General features: G+C 55.6%; 1 protein-coding gene across 1 annotated transcript; it reads left to right on the forward strand.

Annotated features, from left to right (window-relative positions):
- The first annotated feature begins 8,685 nt into the window (after window positions 1-8,685).
- PRR35 (proline rich 35) lies at window positions 8,686-21,632 on the forward strand. Its single transcript, XM_083872668.1, has 3 exons — window positions 8,686-9,068; window positions 17,970-19,687; window positions 20,691-21,632. The coding sequence occupies exons 2-3, from the start codon at window positions 18,060-18,062 to the stop codon at window positions 21,607-21,609; spliced, it is 2,547 nt and encodes an 848-aa protein (XP_083728794.1). The 5' UTR covers window positions 8,686-9,068; window positions 17,970-18,059; the 3' UTR covers window positions 21,610-21,632.
- The last annotated feature ends 1,277 nt before the right edge of the window (window positions 21,633-22,909 follow it).

Here is a 22,909-nt window from a genome sequence, read left to right on the forward strand (position 1 = left end):
AAGCTGCTCTTTTTTTCCCCCCCCTTTTCCGCCTTTTTAATTGCAGGAGGGAGGAATGTGGGCTCCAGATTGGTTCTGTGGCAGCAGCTGCCTCCAGCCTCCTGAGCTCCTCTGTTGCAGCAAAAGCTGATGGACTTTGCAGCCACAGCCCCTTCAGGGCTCTCTGTCTTCTCCATCAGCTACAAGGGTCTCCACCACCTCAGAACCACACAGGGAAATGGAAATGTCCCCTCTTGGCAGGGGTTTCCTCCCACCCCAGCACTGCACAGGGCAATGGGGCAGCTGCCCCAACAGCCCCCACAGCTCCCAGGGGGTTCCTCTGACCAGCTCCAGGCCAGCTGCAGAGCAAGGCTGACTTAGGCAAGGCTGGCTCCTTGGAAGACAAGGCTCTCCTCCCTTAACCAGGCTCAGGTTCATCATTTCAGCCCCCAAACACAGATACCTGTCCTGGCACTGATGTTTAGACACCTGAGTTTTCAATACTGAGACCTTCAGCAAAACTCTTCTGGTGGGATTTTCAGCTGAATAGACAAAGCAAAACAGAGGAAACTGTCTTTAGTCCTGGGCAGAAGAATAAAACCCTCCAGATTCAAGACTCCATGGAAATGGGAACTGGTCCTTCCTTTGGTCCTCAGGGAAAAAAAATTCCTTCCAGAAAACAGATATGCACAGCTGTTAACTGTCCATTTGATTTGTGAAAGATTATAATCAAGGGGATAGGTCTTCCTAAAAGGGAAAACTTGAACTAATTCTAGAGAATATTATCTGGGTGCTTCTGAAAGTGGCCTGAGACTTCCCCATCGTCTTCAGTGTCTGAACCACCACAGGGGACACCAGAAGCTGGTGGCTGCACAAGGTCATGAAGAAAGTCCTTCTAGCAAGATCTCTGGATAGTGGAGAGGGGAGAGGACACTGGCAGAGCAAACTCACAGGAGACTTCCCTTGGGCCCTGTCCAAGCTTCCTACTGGTCAAAGCTGGGGCACTTTATGAACCAGGTGTGATTTCTCCATATTCAGTGACTCCTGCTGGAGCTCCCACCTCAGCAGGGAGTGCCTGGCTGGATCTGCCCATCCTTCCTACTCCAAAGTCCTTGTGAGCCATTCACTTCCTGAACACTCACCAGTGCAGGACCACAAGGACATCAGTTATCCTGGTTGTTTTCATCCCTCCACTCCTGTCCCCAACCCCTGGGAGCAGGCTGAGCCTGTTAGCAGGAGCTGCTCAGAAAGGAGAAGGTGAGATTTTCACCAGGACTCAGATTCCTGGGATCCTGCAGCAACAGGAACAGCATCACCCACCAGGGTCTGAGCTGTGCTGCCTCTGAGCTCCCCAGCTGGATGCAGCTCTGTGATCTGAGCAGAGACACCTCCAGCCTGGTGGGAGCTCGTGTCAAAGTGGCATCAGCATGAGAGGAAGGTGTTCAGTGGGATGGGGATCCTGGCAGGGGGGATGGGGCCCTTACCCAGTATGGCAAAATACTGGGATAAGTGTGGATCCAATAAAAAAATCCCACAACCAGAACCATGAGTTCAAGATTGCTGAAAGTCACTGAGAAGCTCAGGAAGAAGCTGAAGTGGAACCCAAATGAAGTTCAAACTAAAGAGAAGGGAGCAGTGTCACTTCCCTCCTGCTGAGAGCACCTGGACAGAGAGAGCTCTGCCCTGTCTCTGGAATGACTTCCCTGTACTGTTCCATCACGCCATCCCTAAAGGAGGTGGGACTGCCCTGCTCTGAAGATCACAGCTGTGGCTGAGAGAAGAGCCCCAACAGGGGACTGTGCTCCTCAGGAAAGAGCTGTGAGCTCTCACAAAGCCTCAGCAGGTCCTGGTGTGACACACAGATGGAGATCCAGGGAAACACCCTTTGCTCTGACACAGTTATTTTAACTGAGGTTGGGAAGACCAGACCTCCAGGCATTGCCATGGGCCCCTCTACAGCAACACCACAAAGCCCCAGAGCACACAGAGGCACCAGGAGCAATTATGCTGTGGGAATATGGCACTCTGAGGAAACCCTGGTCCCTCTGGATAAGGGATGCTCAGACCAGGCATTGGCCTCTCCAGGACTTCACCTCCAAAGTCCTCATAATGATGAGAACTGGTGAGGCTGAGCTTTAGCAGGATGGAGCTGTGAGCTGCAAGGGAGGAGAGCTCAGCTCAGCCCAGATGTGGCCACAGTGGTGGCCAGGACACTGCCTGGCTGTGCCTGCAGCTCCCCATCAGCCCTGGGTGGGTGAGGGGAGCAGCCCCATTCCAAGCCCCACATGGATCTTTCCTGGCCAGGACCCAAATCCAAGAGGAGCCATCCCAATAACTCTGCACCCTGTGATGCCCCAGGGTGTTTGGGGCAGGATGGTTGGGAAGCCCTGGGAGTGCCCCATCCCTGCCCTGCCCAGCAGCACTGGGGGCACTGGGCAGAGATATATATATATATATATATAAATATATTTATTTAGCGCTGGAGAGCTGCAGGTGGACAGGAGAGCTGCAGCCCCTCACCTGCACGGAGGTGAGGCAGGAGAATGATCAAGGTGAAGGCGCCTTCTCATCTCCCCGGCCTTGAGCAGCAGATGAAAAAGGGGAGCACTGAGAGCTGGGGATAACAAAAGCAGAGCCGGGAAAGTTCAGGTCAGGCAGGGATTTCTGCCTGGTGGGTTTTCCACTGAGAAATTCTCCCTGCCTCTTTCATGGCGATGAAGATCCTTTTATATATATATATATATATATATATATATATTTATTTATTTATTTTAATATATTTTTTTTTCTTTTTCTCCTTTTTCTCCTCTCCTTCTCCTTTCCCCTCTTTTTGCCAGGCGGATAGCTGGGAGCTGCGGAGCATGTGATGCATCTTCCATATAGGGGCAGGAGCAAAGCAAGACCAACTGATGGACGCCCTAGGGCCAGACTTGCAGACAATATATAACCTACTGCATGATCTAAAACGCTTCCCACTTCCACAGAGCGAACATCAGGCAGAGCAGAGCCGCTCCGAGGGCAGAGGAGTCCTGTGTGTGCAGGTAAGTCCTCCCTCGTCTCATCCTCCTCCCCAAGGGTGGCCCAGGGAGGGGGAAGGTGCAGGGACCTGCTCCCTGCAGGCAGGTGGGATGGGGTGGTTGTTGCTGGGATTTTTTAAGTCTTTTTTTGGAGTTCAGGACAGTGGTGGAGAGAGTGGGAGATGGAATGTGGCAAAGCCTCTGTCCCTGCAAACAGCAGGAGTGGCAGAGCATCCCGGGCCAGCCGAGGTTCCTTTACTGGCATTAATTGCTGTCCTGGGCTCCTGCCCCGCTGCTCTCCCGCATCTCCCTCCCATCACTGTCCCATCCCACCCCACCCCGCTGGGGGGTCCCTTTGCCTTTGACAAAGCAGCAAAAGGAATCCTCAAATAACTTTAACAAGCACTTTTTGCTCATCCCGCCGCCTCCAGCGCCTTCACCTCCCTGCACTGGAAATTCCTTTGCAAGGAAAACTGTTTCAGCTGGGACTGAACGGGGGCTGGAGACAACGCGGTGGGAAAATAAATTAAATTTAATAAATTTAATATATTTATTTTAATAAATCCTGCACACAAATTAAAATGTGCAGGAGAGGGTTTGTTGTGGGTTTAGGGGGGGTCTGTGCAGCCCAGCTGCTGCAGCATCCCTGTACCCCAGAGCCGGCCCCAGGGAGGGAGACCCGGAATAGTTTGTGTCCCTCTGAATGGAAAATCATCCTAGCAACAGCTCCCTGCTCCGCGGGGCCTCGCCGAGTCCATGGCAGGGAGGGGGTTTGTTTGCTCTGGGGTATCCACTGAGCTGCTGGTGGTGTGGGGGTTAAGGAGCCCTGGCTGTGTTTGGGGTGAGGAACCTCCAGGAATTGGCAGAGTCTTGGACAAGCCCTGGCAGTCCCAGGTAAAAGAGATTCCGTGACTGCAATTGGGATAAAGATGAACAAAATCATTAAAATTAATGTTTTTGGGGTATTTGGGCGTTATACACCCCCCAGCAAGTGCGGAGATGATAAAACTGCTCTGTGGGGCAAAGGCTGAGGATGTTCCTGTGCCTCAGTTTCCCCATCTCTCCCCATCCCTGGATCAGCCCCGTGCCCGGGCAGTGCTCGATGCAGTGCCCCAGTACACGTAGGAAGGGTCAACCCAGGGGAGCATCAGAGTGGAATTACGATTATATTTAGATAAGGAGACTCTGAGAACCTGCAACAATCCAAGGCAGCTCTGTGACCCTGCCCTGGGCGGGAGGGGGACAGCTGTGTCCCCACACTGGGACAGGGGTCACCCCACAGCACCCTGGCCCTGCTCTGGGCACAGCTGGACATGCCCATCCTGTGTGATCAATTTGGGTTTTGGCCCCAAGCTCTGCATGGGGGGTCAGGGGTGTCCAGGGACTGGCAGGGGGTCCCGGGTCTGTGCCAGGCCAAGTGTGGAGTCAGTGATTTGGGCCAAGATTTCTCTTTCTCTGCTGCCATGAGCTTTTCCTGTGTGAGGGGTGGAAATGTGAGGGTTCTGATGAGCTTTTCCTGAGTGAAGGGTGGAAATCTGAGGGCTCTGAGTAGCTCAGCATGGCCGGGATGAGGCAGCACAGGAAGAGCTGGTGGGGGATTGGGGAGTCCCCTGCCCTTGGCTCGGACCAAACAGACAAGAGAACACCTCATTCCCCTGGCTCTGGACCTTTGAAAATCCTTCCTGGTGGCAAATGCTCTGAGATCTCTGTACAGCTCAACTCCTCTCCAGCTTTTTTGACCCCCCTTGGTTGTGTTCACACCCCAAAATCCCGGCTGTGAGCAGGGCACTGAGCTGCTCTCCCTGGGTGCACAGAAACTGAGCAAAATCTCAGCTAAATCAGGCCTGGGACTGCTGGGTGCCACATCCTGGTAAAGCAGGAGGTCCCCAATGCCACTCACTGGTGCCCAGACAGAGGGAGAAGCAAAGATGTCAGCGATTTTTCCCCCTCCATGGGATGAGATAATCCCTTTCTCCCACCGCTTCTCTCCTCGCTGTTTTCCTCCTCTCTCACCCTTCCCCAAATCTCAAATTTGGGACAAATTTCAGGGCACTCTCAGCCAAGGTGATGCCTAAAATCAGCCCTTCTGGTTCTCTCAGGCTCCAGACTGGTTTTGGTGGGGGAGACTTTGATAGAATGAAACATCCATTCCAGCGCCATTTCTTGGTGCTCCCATCTCGATCGGCACCATCTGGAGAAGGTTTTACCCCTGCAGTGCCTTACCCCGATCCAGGGATTGTACCCTGGGTTTCTCAGTGGCCACAGCTGTGAGGGCATTGCCTGTAGGAGCCACCAACCCTGCTGGGAGCAGCAGCTCTGCCGGGACCAGGCAAAGCACAGCTCCTGAGCTGAGAGCTGGATTTGTGTCCTTGATCTGCCAGCACCAGCTCTTGCTGGACCTGGAGATGCCTCAGCTTGTTCTTTTTGGTCCAGGAGGTGGGTTGGGTTACCTGTCTTGGGCTGTGTCCATGTACACATCAGGCTCATTATTATTATTATTATTATTATTATTATTATTATTATTATTTGTGATTAGAGCGGTACAGAAGTGTGGGGCAGCCAGGAGAGTTGATAAGCACAGAGAGCAGAGCTGTTGCTGTTCCACAGATTCTCCTTATGGAGCCTGGGAGGAGAATCCTTTGGATGTGGGGGAAAAGGGACCAACCCCATTTGTGACCTGTCACAGGGCGAGGAGCGGGGCTGGGAACTCGGATGGAGGGAGCTGCACCCAGGGCAGGGATTGAGGAGGATCCCATCGCTCTGTGGGATCCAGGGCTGTTTCCCAACACTGAATCCCAAAGCCGGGGCAGGCACCGAGCCTGGCACTGGCACTGCTGGCAAGGGCTGGCAGAGGGATGTGATCACTGCAGGGATCCTGGGGGTTTTCTGGGCTCAGCATCCCAAAGGCAGGGCAGGCACAGCTCGGGAAGGGCCGGCAGAGGCAGCGGGGCTGGCACAGCTGTGTGGCTTTCAGAGATACTTGATCGATAGCTCCTTCCTCCCACTCCCCCCAATCCCCACATGCATTTTTCATGCGAACCCCTCCTGGGCAAAGACTGTCTGTGTAGGAAAAGAAACAGAAAAAAAACCACAAAACACAACAAACCGCAACCAAAATCCACGTTTGTTTCTCTGCTCCCCGGAGATTGTTGTAGTTTAAGGGCCGATCTATAGATTCAGGGATGGGAATATCTTTGCTCCGTGAACAAAGAGGGATGAAAAAGCTCCCCGGGGCTTTTCTCAACCTTCTTCGGGTTGGCCCAGAGCTGGAAAAGGCTCTGTACTGCAAAGGGTGCAACTCTGCATGGGCAGACTGGGCAGGCTGGAAAGGGGAGTTGGGCTCCTCTGCAGCTCCTCTGGGTTCACAGCCCTCCCAGGATATGCTGAGATGCTGTGAGGAGTAACAGGGGGCCCTCTCTGGGGTACAAAGGGTCTCCAGGGCTCCTTGTGTGACTGAAAGCCAACCCACACATGCAGAGCTGGTCCAGGGTGATCCCAGGCCACGGCGGCTGGGAAGGATGGAGGATCCCTGGGCTGACTCCCTGACCCCCATGAAGAGCTCAGATAAAGGTTTGGGTATTTCTCAGAGTAGGGAAAAAACCTGCAGAGTTTGAGCAAAGGGCAATTTTCAGGGTGAATCCCCTTTTTCTCTCTCCTGTTGTCAGTGAGGGGTGTTCCCTTTTCGCTCCCCACTTTTGGGTGGCAGCAGTAAGACCTGGCAGCATTGCACAGCCCATGTTTCCCTAGTGCTGGAATGCTCCCCTTCCCATCACTGCAGCCTGTCCAGGCTGTGTAAGGAAGCTGAAAGACCAACCCTGCTGAGATCCCCTCCAGTCCCACATCCCCCTGAATCCCTGCCACCCCTCTCTGGGCACCTCAGGAGGGTCACAGCACGGTGACACCCATGGCCAGACCCACCTCCTCCGTGTTTATACCACAGTGATTCCTGTAGCATCCCCAAATTTCCATTTTTTTTTAATTTTTTTTTTTCCCCGATGGCGGTTTTTGTGGTCCATGAAGAGCTCAGGCAGCGTGGGCAGGCTCAGAGCATCCTCCCCATAGCGCTCCTGAGACGGCGTGTCCGGGGTCCAGAGCACCGAGCGCTGCCTGAGCGATGGCAAAAGGGCACAGGCCACAAATAGAAAGAGGAGAAGGACGCCGTGACCTTTCCAGCAGCCGGTGATGAATAAAACTTTCCGGCTACCTGTAGGAAGGAGCAGGGCAAGGGTCTGTTATCAAAGGATGGCGTTGCCTGTGAGAGGGACAGGCACAGCCACAACGCCCTGGGGGTTCCTGGGGTGAGGCTGCCGGTGTCTGGTCCAGCGGGTGGGAGATCTCAGGATGCTCCTGTAACTGAGCAGGGAGGGAGGAGAGGGATGGAGGGCAGAGACATCTCTCTGGGCTCCCAGAGATCCTTTGGCTGCTCCCATTGGGACACCCTGGGACAGGAGGGGATGAGATGTCCCCATGCTCAGTGCAAGGGGATCCGGATTTAAGACACCCCAAAAACCCACCCGGGATCCACCTCTCTGTCCCTGCACCAGGGGACACCCAGAGGCAGCAGGGAGGGGATGAGGCTCAGAAATGTCCCCTCAAGCCCCAGGGCAGCAGATCCCAGGAGGAACCCCCTCCATCCCCTTCTCTTCCCCTCTCCGGGATGCAGTGGCATCCACCAGGATGGATGGATGGAGGGAGGGGGCCGTGCTGCTCCCAGCCCGCTTGTCCCCCCTGCTCGCTGATCCTGGCAGGGGGATGGAGCCGCCCCTCGCAGATGGCGAGGGCAGCCAGCACAGGTGGCCCTGAGCCACGGCAGATTGGGGCCGGCTGCCTGCAGAGAGCCCCTGCCACGCTCCGGGGACCAGGCCCCTCTCATGGCACAGGGGGTGCAGAGCCCAGGGGGGCCCACAGTGCTGCACCCAGAGATTCACCATGAAATATAAAGTGGGGACATGGGCAGGTGACAGGGAGAAGTGTGAGGGGGACACGGAGTGTCCTCTCTTGGCCCCAGAGAGATAAACTCACCCAGAGCATCAGGAGGTTTCGGAAGGGTCGGATTTTAAGGAATTGGATTTTAAACAACGCTATGCAGGGACAGCCCAGTGCAGATGTCTGGACTGGATCCAACATCTAGTGAGGAGATTATGGGGATACAGCTTCCCACAGCCCTTCCCAGCAGGGCAAACACCCAGGCAGGTGCCAGACACCCCAAGTGGATGGTCTGGGACTCAATTCTAGGAGAAAAGGAGCTGCAAGGGGAGAAGGGAAGCGCCCAGGCTCAGACTCTGTCTCTCTCCAGGGTGATGGTGCTCAGCCCACCAGCACCAGGCAGGGAATGGTGTCACCTCCAGGGTGGGGATGGTGGTGGGACTGTCCCAGCCCGAGGGGACCCATCCCATGCCACAGAGGGGGATCTGGAGCTGGAGATGTGCTGCAGGAGCTGTCAGGGCAAGATGTGGTGGCTGGAGCAGGTAAATCATTAATACCGGAGAAAACCAGGCTGGCATCTTGCCCATCACTCATCCATAGGAAAAGTTGATTATGGAAGGGGGGTTTTCACATTCCCCTCTTTTCTCTGCCTCCCCTTTGGGGCCAGAGGGCTGGAGCAGGAGCCAGACACGCACCCAGCCCCAAACCAGCCTCTCGCCAGCCCAGCTGGTTTTGCTCCCAGCCCGCTCCGTCTGTGCACATTAAAGCTTTTTCCAGCTCTGAAGTGCTTTTGGCAAGGCAGGCTCCTGTCGGTCCCCAGCACCCTGCCCGTGGCTGCTCCCCCCGTCTGCCTCCCCCTGCCAGGGCCGTGGCAAATCAGCGCCAAGCCTGCGGGGCAAATCGGTACAAATAAACCCAGCAAGAGGCTGGGGAGGGACGGTCAAAGGGGGGGCGATGACTCCTGCCTTGGCGCTTCTGTTGCCGAGTTTGATGTTTCCTGCAAACAAGGCTGTAAATGCTCAGGAGTGGCTCCGGACATCACCTGTCCCCAAGCTCGGAGGGGTTTGGGGACTCTGGGGGTCCCACAACCCTCATCCCGCCCCTCCAGCCTCCTGGCCCTGAGCAGGGACCCGGCCGGGCCGAGCTGTAAGTCCCGACATTTCAATCTCTTTTGGGGAGGGATTGGGATGGGAGGAGGTGGGAGATGCTGGAGGCAGCAAAGGGACTGGACTCACTGCGGGTCTGGCCAGGGAATAAAACCCACCCAGGACCTGGCGAGGAAAACAATCCCCTGTTAAAAGCCGCCTGCTCCTGTTAGTTTTCCCACTCTCCCAAATAAATTTCCAGGCATGGGAATGCCTGTGCCGGGAGCCGGGATGTGCAAACCCACTGGGAACAGGGAACCGACTGCTCCCAAGTGATGCTGCTCTTTGATCCCGCTCTCTTCTCTCTCTATGAGCCGTGGAATTCTGATTATTAAAGACACTCGGCACCGGAGAGGTCATATGGGGCCTTTCTGCTTGGGTTGTTCTCCTAATGGCACATCCCACTGCCTTCACTGGGATCTGCTCACGCCAGTCCCTGACAATAGAAACTTTGGGGAGGATTTTGGATGCTTTTGCTTTCTCTGTGTCGTGGTTGCTGGTTTCCTCACTGAAAAAATTAAAGGATACATAGGGAAAAGGGAATCAGCCCAAGAGGACACAGAGGGCAGGTTAATTTTAACGTGTTTGCCTCTCCCTGTTTGGGTAATAATCAAAAAGATCAATGGTTTTCTGCAGGTTTGGAGATGTGATGAGTATTTGCAATCGTGAAAAAAATACAAACCAGGCTAAGGAGAAAATTTAACAATAAGACAGCATTGTCCTTGTTATCCATATTTTTTTTTCCCCCCTCTAAATCTTCCTTAAAGGAAGTGAAAACTAAACTGAGCTGTTGAATTGCCAGAGGAGGTGAGTTACTGAGATGCTTAATGGTGTCAACTAGGAATATCCTTCCTCACGCCAGGGAATGCGCGTTTGGAGGAATTTTGGCAATTAAATCAAAAGGTCACATAACAAGGAACAGTTCACAGCAGTCAGGGGCTTCTTAAAAAAAAAAAAAATGGTAAGGAAAACCAGGTCAGCGAGGCCCAGCTGTGCATCAGGGTGGTGGCAAACCCTGGGACTGGCACAGGGAGAAGTTTCTGGCACTCTCTGGATGCTGCTGCCCATGGCAAGGATTTGGGTTCCCATCTGTGAAAAGCCGGGATGGGAGGTTGTGGATGTGAGATGTGTCACTCCTCATTCCTGTAGGTTCCTGGGGATCCCAAGGAATTTCAGAGGCAGTGGGGAGGGTCTGGTTTGGAAGGGGGATGCAGACAGACCCCCCCATCCTGCAGGGACATCCCAGGGACTGTCACAGCACTCGGGACCCCCAGGAACGCGGCTGCAGGGCCATTCCAGCTGGTCCTGCAGCACAGCACAGGTTAACGAGCTGCATTCCCGTTTCCTGCACCAGCTAATAACATCCCTGCCTCCTCCCGGTGGCTTTGCCTCGGGCCCTTGTTACTCCTCCTGGTCATCCCTCGGCCAGCACAGACCTCGCTGGGCAATTTGAGAGCCGAGTGTTGTTACCTGCTCGGTGTCACAGCAACATCCCCACCCTGCACCAGGCACTGCCCACGGAGCAGCTCAGGCCAGTCTGGGGGTGCAACAGAGCTGGAAACACAGGGAGGACCCCAGGAGGCAGCACCACCCTTGAGCTGCGTTAAAAGCTCAACTAAACATCACCACCGAGTAGCAGGGAGAAGGTAGAGAGGTGTCTGCTGCCCATGGGTCAGCCCAAAGCACTGCAGAGGTTCCTGCCCAGGAATAAATACGTATATAATATTACTATTATTATTAATTTTATTATTATTAATAATAATAATTAATAATTTGTCCTTGTGCAAAGGATAAGTGAGGACACAGCAATGGACACATCCAGGAGCAGCAGAGGGCTGGGCTGCAAGGCAGAAGAGGCACAGGCAGAGGAGGGGTGAAAACTCCCTGTTCCTGTCCCCAGAGGATACCAGGTAGATCTGAACTGCAAGAAGGTGCATTTTCTGGAGGGAAGATGGAGAGTGGTTTGGTGGAGCAAGACACCCGAGCAGAAAATACAGGAGCAGCAGGTGGGAGAGAGCTCAGGGTGTGAGCAAGGTTGTGTCAATATGGGAACCTGTGGCCATTTTTGTGTCTAGGAGACACAAAAAGAGCTGGGCTCTGCCAAGCCAGGAAAAGCAAAGCAAAGCAAAGGAGATCTCCTTCCTTTCTTACCATTCCCATCCCCAGGGCATTTATGGAACGTGAACTGTCCAAGGATAAATGTAAAGTGGAGGAGAAGATTTCTGGGATGAGGAACTGGGCTGTAGAAATCTGGAGAGTCTCAGGGAGCCTTTGAGTTGGTCAGGGGGTGACTAAATACACCTCAGAGCTCATTTCTTTGCAGGGGAGGTGGCAGAGGGGGTGGAATCTTGTCCATACCCAGACCGGGGATCTGTGCTCGTGTGGGCAGAGAGATGATCTAACCCCTGTGCCCACACTGAGGACACCCATGTGGTTTGGAGGAGTGGATTTAATCAGAGCAGAGCTGAGCCCCACGTTGGCAGCCTTGGACTGCTGCTGGTGTGTCACAGCAAACAGAGGGGACAGAGACCAGAAAGGGGTTCTGGAGATTTCCACCATCCCCAGAGGTCCTCCAGATGGAAGGCTGGAAGGGAACCTCCCAGTACAGGTGGTCACAGGCAGTGGGATCCATCACACCAGCAGGAAAAGGAGAAACTCGTAAGTGGGGAAAGGAATTTCAGAGGTCACAGAAACTGGAAGAAGCCATGGGATTTTTTTCTGGAAACAGGAAGCATGACACAGATTTTAGCACAAAGGGTGGAGGACCTACATTCCTCTTCCAGCTGCACACACTTCTTAAGCCCCCCAAATTCTCTCCATCATCTTCCCATGCTCACCACACCAGCCTGGACATCACCTCTGCACATCCCTTTGTCCCAACCCCACTGTTGATCCTCCTGAGCTGCACAGACACCTTCCCCTCTATCCAGCTGCACATTTTCATCCGGACACTGACGATGTCTTAAAAAATTTGAAGATGATTTTGCCAACGAGCTGCTGGCTCCATGGCTGGGAGCCTGTGGTCTCCTGAGGCTCCATTAGCAGGTAGAGGGAGGTGGAGGAAGATGTAGGAAGCTCCCACAGTGGGGCCCAGGCAGAAGCTCTGCGGGTGGTTGATATAATGAGGAGAGACAGTGTTATATCTCCTCACCAGGACCTGCCTCTTCCCCCGGAGGGTTTGCAGCAGGAAAGGCTGTGGGAGGAAAGCCTTTTGCCGTGGAGGACCCTCACGTCTCTGGAGAGTAGCCTGGAGGCTGTGACGGCCTGATCTCATCTCTCAGGGAGCCTGTGAGTTGTGCTGTGAGTGTCACAGGCAGACGATGATGACTCCAGCCCCTTGCAGCTTGGTTGAGCGCTTTTCACGGGGTGTTGGGGTTGCCACAGGGAACCTTCAGGCCAACTTTTTGTGGGTGGAGGCTAGAGGAGAGGTCAGAGACACAGCAACACTTCTTGAGCAAGTGCACAAATGGGAGAAGATTTGTCCCAAAATGAGGCAGAACTTTACATGTGGAGGGGCTGTGGCTACAGGGAGAACATTCATGGTCTGGCTGAAGGACACCCCAAGGCCAGGCAGGAGATGCCAGACAAGCTGCACATCCAGAGGCAGCAATGCTCACAAAGGTGAGCACCAAACCATGTCTGGGCTGGGGTTTGGGTCTCACCAAAACCCACCTGTGAGCAGAGCTGAGCTTTCCCAACCAGAAACTCCAGATCCCTCCAAAAGCTGGAAACCCAAAGGCTGGGAAACCAAATTCTGTCAGATTTGTAGACCAGAACTCTGAGTTTGTCTTGCCCCTGGGATGTGAAGGACATGGTTTGGTGAGGCCACACAGGGAGACACAGAAATGGTGATGGAGAACCCTCTGAGCAGCAGAGCCACTCTGAGCTACAGGACATGGGCCACAACCTCTGGCCTGGGACATGAAGAGGTGGTGGGTGGGCAGACAGGGAAAGATTGGCTGTTTGGAGGAGACAGGGAACTCCAGCTCTCTCCAGCCATGGTTTTGGGAAGAGATTTTGGTGCAACAATTGAGATCGAGCTGGAGGAAGGCACAGCTCGAGGTGGGAATGGTTTCAAAGGTGATGATGTAAGGACACAGAGGTGGTGGGATGGCCTCGCACAGACACTCACAGCAGCTGTACAGGGTGAGCCTGGGGAGGTGCAGAGCTCCAGCTCCACCAGCCCCGCTTCCCTCCTCTTGCCTGCTGTGCCATGGCAAATTGCCTTCATCCTGGCTCCGATAAACGCTTAAAAGCTCAAACCACACAACTCCGGGCTATGAAAACGAAAAGGGACCCGATAGCCGCTAATAGCCGAGCAGCCCCTGCGGCAAAAGCGAGCAGTGTAGGGAAAGTGGTTTGCATTGATCAGCGGCTCCCGCCTCTCCCTCGCTGGGGAAAACAGGACAAAACTCCACGGGAATTCCCAAAAAGGCACAGTCCGGCTCATGGCAGGGGCAGGGAGATTAGTGGGATTGGTGTGAGATCCCATCAAAGGGCCCTTCTGCTCCGCACTGTCCTGTCCTGGCTTAGTCACCAGGGTAACACATCCCTGGATGACACACAGCAATGGCAGGGACACACAGCCTGGAGTGATGCTGAGCCCTGGGAAATGAATGGCCTGGACAGCCTGGAAGGGAAGCAACTGGTGGGTGTAGGAGCAAGGAAGAGTTGTCCTGTGCGTGGTGCTGGGTGTGCAATGAAATCTCACCTGGGGAGAGTGGGACCAGCTGGTAAAAGACCACAGGAATCCTCAGCTGCAGGATGAGGTGCAAGGCAGGAGGTTCATCACAACAACACTGAGTGGAGAAGAACTTGAGTGCCTTTCTTGAGCCCACTCCTCCATGCCATGTCCTACAGCCATCTGGGAAAGGCTGAGGGCAGCCAATTTCCATTGCAGCTCCCTGGCAGCCTCCCAGTCAGCAACTGGAGCACTTGGAGGTCAGCAGCAAAGAAAGGACACCAGTTGGAGAGAGATGGAGTCTTTGTTCCAGTTAGAAAAACCCTTGGGAGTCTGCAAAAGTCCACCTATGGGCAGAGAGAGTTTGTATTGGTACAGGAAACTGACTGGACTGAGCCCTTTCCTGCAAGTGGCTGCCACACAGGCAGGAGCAGCTCAGGGATGGGATCTGGAAGGGTTTGGCCCTGTGTTTAGCTTCAGCCTGCAGAGGAGATGGTGAAGCAGGGCTGTGGTGGTGATCCATGTCTCTGGAGGGTGGACAGGGACTGTGGTTGCTGCTTCTACCAGTCAAAGAATTGGGGGGCATCAAATGAGACTTGTGGGGACAAGGTGGAGGATGAAGCTCTGGGTGGTGTGCCGAGAACTCCCTGCAGCAGCACGCTTGAGGGATGATAAACATTCCCACAGCTTCCACAGAAGCTCCTGCAGATTCAGAGTGGGGATGTGCATTCTTTGTGCTGCATCCAGTGCTCTGCTGGGATGGCTGATGGGTCAGGAAAATTGGAGCAGCACCATAGATGCTTGTCTAAATCCTGGAAATGGAGTTTTGGCTGTTATTTGAGACATGAGCTGGATGGACAACTGAGGTGCTTGATGGATAACTGAGGTGCTTGATGGGCAACTGAGCTCAGCCATCCCAATGGCCGTGTGCCCTTCCCTGCATCCCTCTGCTGGGATTTTTTTAAGTACTGGAGCACCAGGGACCGCAGATCTCTTTCGTGGGCATCTCTCTCTTCTTCTTTCCCTTTGTCTCTCCTTCTCTTTCTCCTCCCCTTGCCATGGGCTCCTTCCACCGGAGCGTGTCCCTGTCCCCTGGGCGGTCCCAGGGAGCAGAGCGGGGATGCTGCAATTCCCAGGCACAGGTGCGCGGTCCCCGCCGAGCGCTGCCCCCGGGCACGGCCCCGGCCGCCGCGGCTGCCAGCCCACTGGAAATAATGTGTTGTGGCAGAGAGAGACTCAGCAGACCACGAAGATCTGCTGGTGCGGGAAGTGCTCAGCAACCAGGAGCCACAACGCCTGTCTCCCTGCTCCGCGGGGCCTGAGCCGGCTCTGGGGATGCCTCACACGCAGGGCATTTCCCCATTCTCTCCCATTTTTTCTCTTTGCTCTTTCTCTTTTTTCTTCCCTGGCTGTTCCCTCTCTGCAGCGTTAAGGATGTAGAAGCCAAGCTGCCTGTCCCTACCAAGGGACATCTCTCTGCCACCCTCTGCACCACCGGGCACAGGAGGGGAGCACACGGCTCTGGCCTTTGGAGAAGGAGGATCAGGTGTGCAGGAATGGAACAACCAGTTCCAGTCTTCCAGCAAAGATTTAATCTGCCTCTGGCATATAAACAGCCAATGTTTGTTCAACTGACCTGCAAACAGGCGACGTGCACCTCAGCGAGGCCAAGGCTGCCCCACTCTTGGTTTCTTGCCCTCCAGCAGGGTGACACGGGGCAGGGGACCAGGGACAAGCAGGTCCAGGATGCCCAGGGCACCCCAGGCTCAGTGGCTGGAGCCAGGGAGTGATGCTCGAAGGGGTCTCATCCTGCCCAGCTGCTGCTGCATCCCTTTGCTCCCCTGGGCAGTGTGGAGCTCTCACACTCCCAGGTGTGATGCACACACAGCATGGCTGATGGCTGATGGCTGATGGCTGAAGGACAGGGGGCAGGCTGGGAGTGCTGAGGTGAACCCGCAGGTGGGAGGCCCCAGGCTCTGCCCACGCATCCCACTGTGATGGGAGAAATCAGCCTGGGCTGCTGCAGGTCAGGGCTGCACCCCCAGGGCTCTCCTCCACATCCCAGGGGACGCAGGTTCATTACAAGGGGACGTTTGTGCCTGTTTTCTGCATGAGCAGATCTCAGTGGCAGGGTCGACTACCAGCTCAGCCCACAACACACAGGGCCTTGTCCCCCAGCCCTGCCTGCAGCTCAGCCTGCCCCTGGGAAAGCCACAGGATGGCTCATTTGCTGTCCCCATGGCAGGTGGGAGATACTCTGCTGTTGGATGTCAAACTTCAGAAAGGAATTTGAAAAGGTTCTGTGCAGGTAATTCCATCACACAAATGCTCTCATTGTGCTGCCAGGGGAAGGGGATGCCCCAAGGTCCCTGTGGTGAGGAGAGTGGGTACCAGAGCACAAGATCATCCTTCAGCCCAGCACAGCCACTGCACAGCTCTGGTGGGACTGTCCCCAGGGCCACTGGTGCTGCAGTCTGCAGCCAGAGCATCCCTGTGTACCTGGAGCAGGATGATCAGGGAAAAATGCACGGGGCCATGGGGCTGTGGGCAAGAGGCCAGCCCCAAGGTGTGCAGCAGGAATGCCATCCAACTCTGAGAGGTGGGCACTCCATCCTCTGGTGTGGTGCTGCTGCAGGAGCCCCTTCCCTGCCCATCCCACTCTGGTCCCAGCCCCTTGGCAGTGCCGTGCAGATCCCCCTGCCCTGGGAGCTGCAGTGATCTCCCCCAGCCCCGCAGGGAAACTCCCAGACTGTGTGCAGAGGGATGTGGGCACACTCCAGGCCACAGGGGAGCAGGGCCCATTGCAGAGGCTGTCAGAGCCACTGCCTGGGCCTGTCCCCAGGCAACTCCCCATCCCAGCTGCCCAAAGTTGCAGAGACACACGCTGTTTCCCTTCCGATCCTTCAAATATTGTCTCCTTCTTCCCAGAAGCGAGGGAGCAGATTTTTTCCCCAAATGGCTCCAGCTGCCACATTGGTGCCAATCTGGAGCTGCTTCTGGCTTTCTCCTTCCTGGGCTCTGCATTCCCATCCCAGCCTGGCTGCAGGGTCTCTGGGGAAGAGCTCTGCCCTGGGACCTGATACATGGTGGGGGGGAAGGGTTTGGCCCCTGAGAAATGAGCCCCAGACACACAGAATGAGCCCCCAAAATCACTGCTCTCCCCAGGAGAAGCCGGCAAGTCACTCCAGAGCAAAGCAGCATCTGGAGGAGTGACACAGACTGTGTTGGGTGCCCTGTGACTACTTGGCCCATCTGTGAAGGAGCCCAATTTCATGCCCATGGTGCCTGTGTTGGTCTGGCTCCTCTGTGAGATGAGGAATGGGGGGGCTGTGCCCCCTGCCCATCTCAGAGCTGGTGGGGGCCAGGCTGTAGGACAGGCATGACCCCGCTGCCCCCAGGGAGGTTGTGGGGGAAGCACAGAGGGGGAAGCCCAGTGTCAGAGTCCTGCAGGAGATATTGCCTGGGCATTTTGATCTTGGCATCACCTGGAAGTGGGGGAGGTGTAGTTTAGCCTGGATTATTCCTGTTCTGTCACGGGACAGTGCCAGTCCCAGGGGCCGTGGAGGCTGGACTGCTTTTCCAGCAGTAACTCCAGGTTACGGGCAGTCAGTCTGCAGCCTCTCCCAGGCAGCCCATCCATCCCACTGCCCTCTTTGCACCTCCATCACATATTCACATGCAGGTTGCAGGTATCAAATTTAGCCCAGCTCTGCAGCAATTTTGGTGCCAGGGTTTTGGGATACCTTGGTAGGCTCTGGCACTGCTGTACCCCAAACGAGTCCAAATGAGCAAAGCCAAATGAGTCCAAACTCAGTGTGGTATTTGGGCTGCTGATTTTTTTTGTCTTTTATCCCTGCCCTCAGCAGGGAAATGGTCCCTGAGCTGGGGCTGCCCCAGAGAGGCTCTGGCTGGCCAGGCAGGTCACCTGGGCACCTCAATGTCAGCTGGAGGTGGTTTAGCTCCAACGCCTTTAATAGTGTTCGTTTTCCCTTTCCTCTGGGATGGTTTGGGAGAAGAGGGTCAATAATGGGATCAGTGCATACAGGAAGGGTTTGGGCAAGAATTCCATCACTGGTGGCCTGGGTTTAAATCTCAGACCTGGGAGCTCCATAGTGAGGTCCCAGAAGCTCCAGTCTCTGGGGCCAGGAGGTGCCCAGAGGGCAGAGCATTTCCCTGGGAGCTGCAGGCACAGCTCACCACTCCACACTGTCCCTCTTCCAGGGCACACTGTGCTTCCCAGAGAGGAGTGGGAAGGTCCACCTGCCGTGCCCCTCCACTTCCACCAGGAGCCACCTCCAGGCAGCCTCCACCATGTCCAAGGACGACGGGGGCTGCAAGCTGACCTCAGTCTACAAGCACAAGGAGAGGAAGCCAAAGAAGCCCCACTACATCCCGAGGCCGTGGGGCAAACCCTACAACTACAAATGCTTCCAGTGCCCCTTCACCTGCATGGAGAAGTCCCACCTCTACAACCACATGAAGTACAGCCTGTGCAAGAACTCCCTGTCCCTCCTGATCGAGTCTGACTGGCCCTACAAGAAGGGGAACCTGCTGCACCCCGAGCTGCGGCTGCTGCAGACGGAGAGCTCCCGCCTGCGCGCGCGGAGCGAGGACAGGGACACCGGGGACACCTCGGCTGCCCCGGGGGGCTCCACCCGGGCCAGGCATGGCCTCACCAGGGACGGCCACCAGGACAAGCCCATGATGACAGGAGTGGAGATCCTGCCTGCTGAAGGGGCTGGGGAGGAAGGCGGACAGTTCCAGGAGGAGGAGGAGGATGTCGCTGGCTTGCTGAGGGAGATGGATGCGGGGGAGAAGAAGGAGAGGAATGAAGAGCCAGGTTGCCAAGGTGACCCAGGTGAACCAGAAGTGAACGCTTTGGTCTTCGGTTTCAAGAACAAGAGGGACAACAAGCCTTGCAAGGAGGTGGAGCCCGACTTCATCATCACAGATGTCTTCTCCCTCAAGAACCACGTCATGAAGAGCAGGGAAATGGCCTCCCCTGACCTGGATGCAAAGCCAAAGCATTGCAAGGTGCCAAAGAAATGCCTGGCCAGCGGTGGGATCCTGATGGAGCAGTGGAAACTGGTGGCAAACGGGCAAAGGAGGAACACACCTGAGGTGTCCCCGCCGTGTACTGACAGCAACATCATCCCGTGCTACCCCCCTCCAGCCTACAGCGACTACCATGAACCTCAGGGCCTCAACCTCTCCCTGCTGGGTATTAACTACCCTTTGAACCCCAGCCTCTTCTCCTACCTGAGCCCCACCATGGCCAACAGCACAACAACACACCCCCACTTGGCTCAGCTGCCCTTCCTGGCCTCCACAGCCCAGCTGATGCACCCTCATGCCTCCCACTTCCAGCCCCTGCAGAGCCCCGAGCGCTCAGCCTTCCTCCCTCGCTTCTACTACCCCCTGCTCTTTGAGCACACCTTTGGCTCCATGGAGAGCAAGATGTCCTCCTCCAGCAAACCAGACCCCCAGCAGCTGGTGGGCTCAGTCATGCCCACGCCACCCCAAACCAAACCTCCCAGTGAGCTAAACAAACCCGGGCTGCTCAAAGTCCCTGTGCTGAAGACAGGTTTTCCTTGGTCCAAAGGCGTCCGGGAGGAGCCAGGCTCAGAGCTGAGCCACTCTGCCATGCTGGGGCAGGAGGAAGAGGAGAAATGGTTGTCCCAGGAGAAGGAGAGCAACCCAGCTTTGGGCCTCAGCAACCTACGCAAGAAGTCAGCCGCTGACGTCTACCAAACCGTGGTGGGGATGAAGGATGGTGCTTTCGCTCACAGCAGTGTCAGGAAGACAGAGCTGCCAGTGGTGACCTGTCTGGAGAGCAGCAGCCCTCCAGGAAACCCACTGAAGAGGAAGTTCCCTGTCAATGGGCTGGATTTGATAGGACCTGAAAGGATGATGCCTGGGAAGCTCAGCTACCAGAGCAGGTAAGGTGCCTGAGATCTCTCTGCCCCTTCCTCACTTTGGGTTGACGTTGTTTATCTTCATATCTTGTTGTTTCTCTGTTCCCCCCACTAATCCATGGGAGCTGAGCAATCTTCAGGCTGGTGGTCCACCCCAGGGCCCACCCAAGCAGAGCTCCCTGCTCTCCAGGGCCTCAAAAGCCCCCAAATGCACCTGGGCTATGTCACATTGCTGTCCCTTGCCTTCCCCTGGTCTATGTGGAGCCAGAGGTGATGTGGTGTCTGTGTGGGGTGGACCTGTGCTCCCCAGGCACCAGGAAAGCACCTCTCATGTCCCCAGATATCCCAGGTTGGCTGGAACAATAATTGTCTATTTTTAAACATACACATTTGCATTCCTTTGATTCGCCTTCTGGTTTCAAAGCCCAGAAGGAGGGTCACGTTCCCAAACATTTCCTTTTACCTGGGGCTAGAAATGTGCACAGCTCCTTTAAACAGAATTTCAGTTCCTCCCCTGGTTGTGCAAGTCCAGCTGTGGCTCCAAGAAAAATGTCACAGTGAACCCACTGCTTTGACACCCAGAGGAGCTTTCTCTGGAGAAGATCTCTGCAGTTTTCTATCTCCACCTGCCCTTTCCATGCTCCCAGGCTGGCTGGGTAGATTCCCTGCAACTGAGCCTTCAGGACTGTGGGATGGTAATTTCCATTAATATTCTCCAGTGCTCCAAGAAGAGAGAGAATCCAGGCTTGGCTGTCTGAGGTGGGATCAGCACCATCTCCCTAGACTGGCCTCTCCCTTTGTCAGTGCCATGAAATAGTGTCAGGATCCATCCTCCTCTTGGAGAGCAGTGCCAGGGGCAGGTCCAGCCAGGCTCTGCCTGCTCTGACCAAAGCCTTTCCTGAAGGGTCCCAGGCTGGCAGCAGCCAGTGAGGAGACATGGCTAAATCTGGTAATGCTGGCCCTGCACATAAGCGTGAGGATTTTCCTGTCTTTTTCCCTACTGATTGTACCCACTTCTTCTCTGCAGTGGCTCAAGGGCCAACCCTGGCCACATCCCCACAGCCCTGGACCACTGGCACTCGGATGTCATACCAGGCCAGCCTGAGGAACCAGAGAGGGGCAGTGACACTGAAGTCCTCCCCTCTGTGGGTGCTGCCCTGGACCACGGCCTCTGCAAGCAGAGCAGACCCCAAGAGACTTCTGCCACGACAGGCTCTGAGGCCACAACTGTGCTCATCGGGGACCTGTCCAAAACCTTGGAGGAGTACCAAGAGGTGGAGAAGAAACTGTCAGATCTGGCAAAGGAGGACACACCCGGGCAAAAAGAGCTGAGGGACCAGCTGGTCAAAATCCGAAGGGAGCTCTACCACATCCACCAGGCACTGGAGAAAGCCACCAAACCCCACGAGGGGCCGCTGGACCTGTCGGTGAAGAGATCCTCGGAAGGTCTGGAGAAGGTCCAGCAAACCAAGAAGGAGCCCTGCAACGTGAGCCTGGGGAGCGAGAAACTTCACTGCAAAGACCTCAGCAAATGTCCATCCAGCGGGGAGGCTGGGGATGGGCAGGGGCTGCCCGACTGCCTGCTGGAGGCTGAAAACAAAACCATAGACCTGCTGATCAAGATGAGCCGCTCCGAGAGCCTGAGGGCGACCTCTGAAGCCCCTCTGGGTGCTGTGATCAAGGCAGAGGTGCTGCCCCTCAGTGTGCCCCCAGAGCTGCACCACGTCATGGAGCCCTACTACAGCCGGACCACCAAGTGTGAGGCTGATTCCAGTGTCCTGCTGTGCTCGGACGGCCGGTCCGGCGGCTCGCAGGGCGCGCAGCTGGCGGTCAGTGCTGAGGATGGACCCCTGGGCTGCCGGGCAGTGCAGCGCTCCCTGTCCTGCAGCCTGCCCCCTGACACTGATGCTGTGTGTGTGCACAGCCCTCTGCATGCTGACCCCTAGGTCCACCTTGCTGACCCCTAAGTCCACCTTGCTGACCCCTAAGTCCACCTTGCTCAAAAAAGCTCCTTGGATGTCACCGACCACCTCATGCTTCACCTTCCCGGTGTCCCCCTGCTCTATTCTTCCTCTTCTTCGCTGTGGATGAAAGCTCTGCCATTGCCTGGCTGGGACCACGTTGGGAGAGGTTCCAGTAGCTCCCCCCAGCTGAATCCACCCAGTTCCTGTGCTCCCCAGTTAATCATGGACAGTGCTGCTGGGCTCTGCATGCTCCCAGCCTCAGCACCCCAGTCCTGGAACTCCCTTTGAAAAGGGGAGTCGCCAGCAGGCACCAAGAGAAAACTGCTAAAAGCACCAAGCTTTCGTCAAAAGGCTCACCCAGCCCTCTCGTCAGGGACACTCAGGGACATTTGCAAACCAGTTTCCATAATCTGTGCACAGGAGGGACTGCAGGGGGCCAAGCCTTGGTCTGGGTTGTGCTCGAACAGACCACAGCTGTCACCTTGTACACAGCAAAGGCACAGTGGCTTTGTCCCACAGAGGCTGGAGGGTCACAGACAGGAACCAGGTGCCCAGCTGGGTTGACCCAGAGGCCAAGAGTTTTCTGCACTGTGGAGACAAGAACATCCTGCCAGTCACAGTGACAAGTGCAACACAGGACTCACCTTGCCAGCTCCACACCTGGGTCCTGAGCTCTCATGTGCCAGCATGGGAATGCTGGGCTGTGGGGATTTGTTCCTGTTCACTGACCATCCAGTGTCCTGGTCCTCCTTTTGCCTTCACACAGAAAGGACCTTCCCTCCCGCTCTCCCTATGCAGACGTGATGCATGTTCCTCACCAACGCCCCTGTCCTGCAGAGTTCAGCTCCCAGGAGCTCCTGCCCACTAGTCCTAACCCCCAAACCCTGACACATGGGACAGCAAAGTGGGTGAGAGGATGTGCTGTGAATCACAGAGCTCGAGAGACACAAAACCCAAAACAGCTGTGAAGGGACAAACTTGGCCTGTCCCAAGCTGGAACAATGCTGAGCCACCACCCCTGGAGATCAAACCACCCAGCAGGTGCCTGCTGCTTGTGGGATCAGCACTGGCCTTCCCAAAAGGCCACAATTCTCCCTGTGTTCACTGGGGGCTCCTGATTCTGTTCTGTAGACTGGGACCCACTGCAGGGCAGTCACACATCCCTGTCCCCACCACCCTTCTGAGAAACATCTGTTCAGGCTCAGGATGGCCTCATGCTTGGGCCAGGAACTCTTGGAGTCCCTCCCTGTAGTGCTTTCCTGAAAAAGCATTTCCTCTCCCA

The sequence above is a fragment of the Zosterops lateralis genome, assembly GCF_965231275.1.
Source record: "Zosterops lateralis genome assembly, chromosome: 15".
Taxonomy (NCBI): Eukaryota; Metazoa; Chordata; class Aves; order Passeriformes; family Zosteropidae; genus Zosterops; species Zosterops lateralis.

Excerpts from the sequence above, each read along its gene's own strand:
- PRR35 (XM_083872668.1), top strand. The coding sequence starts at position 18,060 with ATGTCCAAGGACGACGGGGGCTGCAAGCTGACCTCAGTCTACAAGCAC. Across the intron at positions 19,688-20,690 it reads AAGCTCAGCTACCAGAGCAG|TGGCTCAAGGGCCAACCCTG; the intron begins GTAAGGTGCCTG and ends TCTTCTCTGCAG.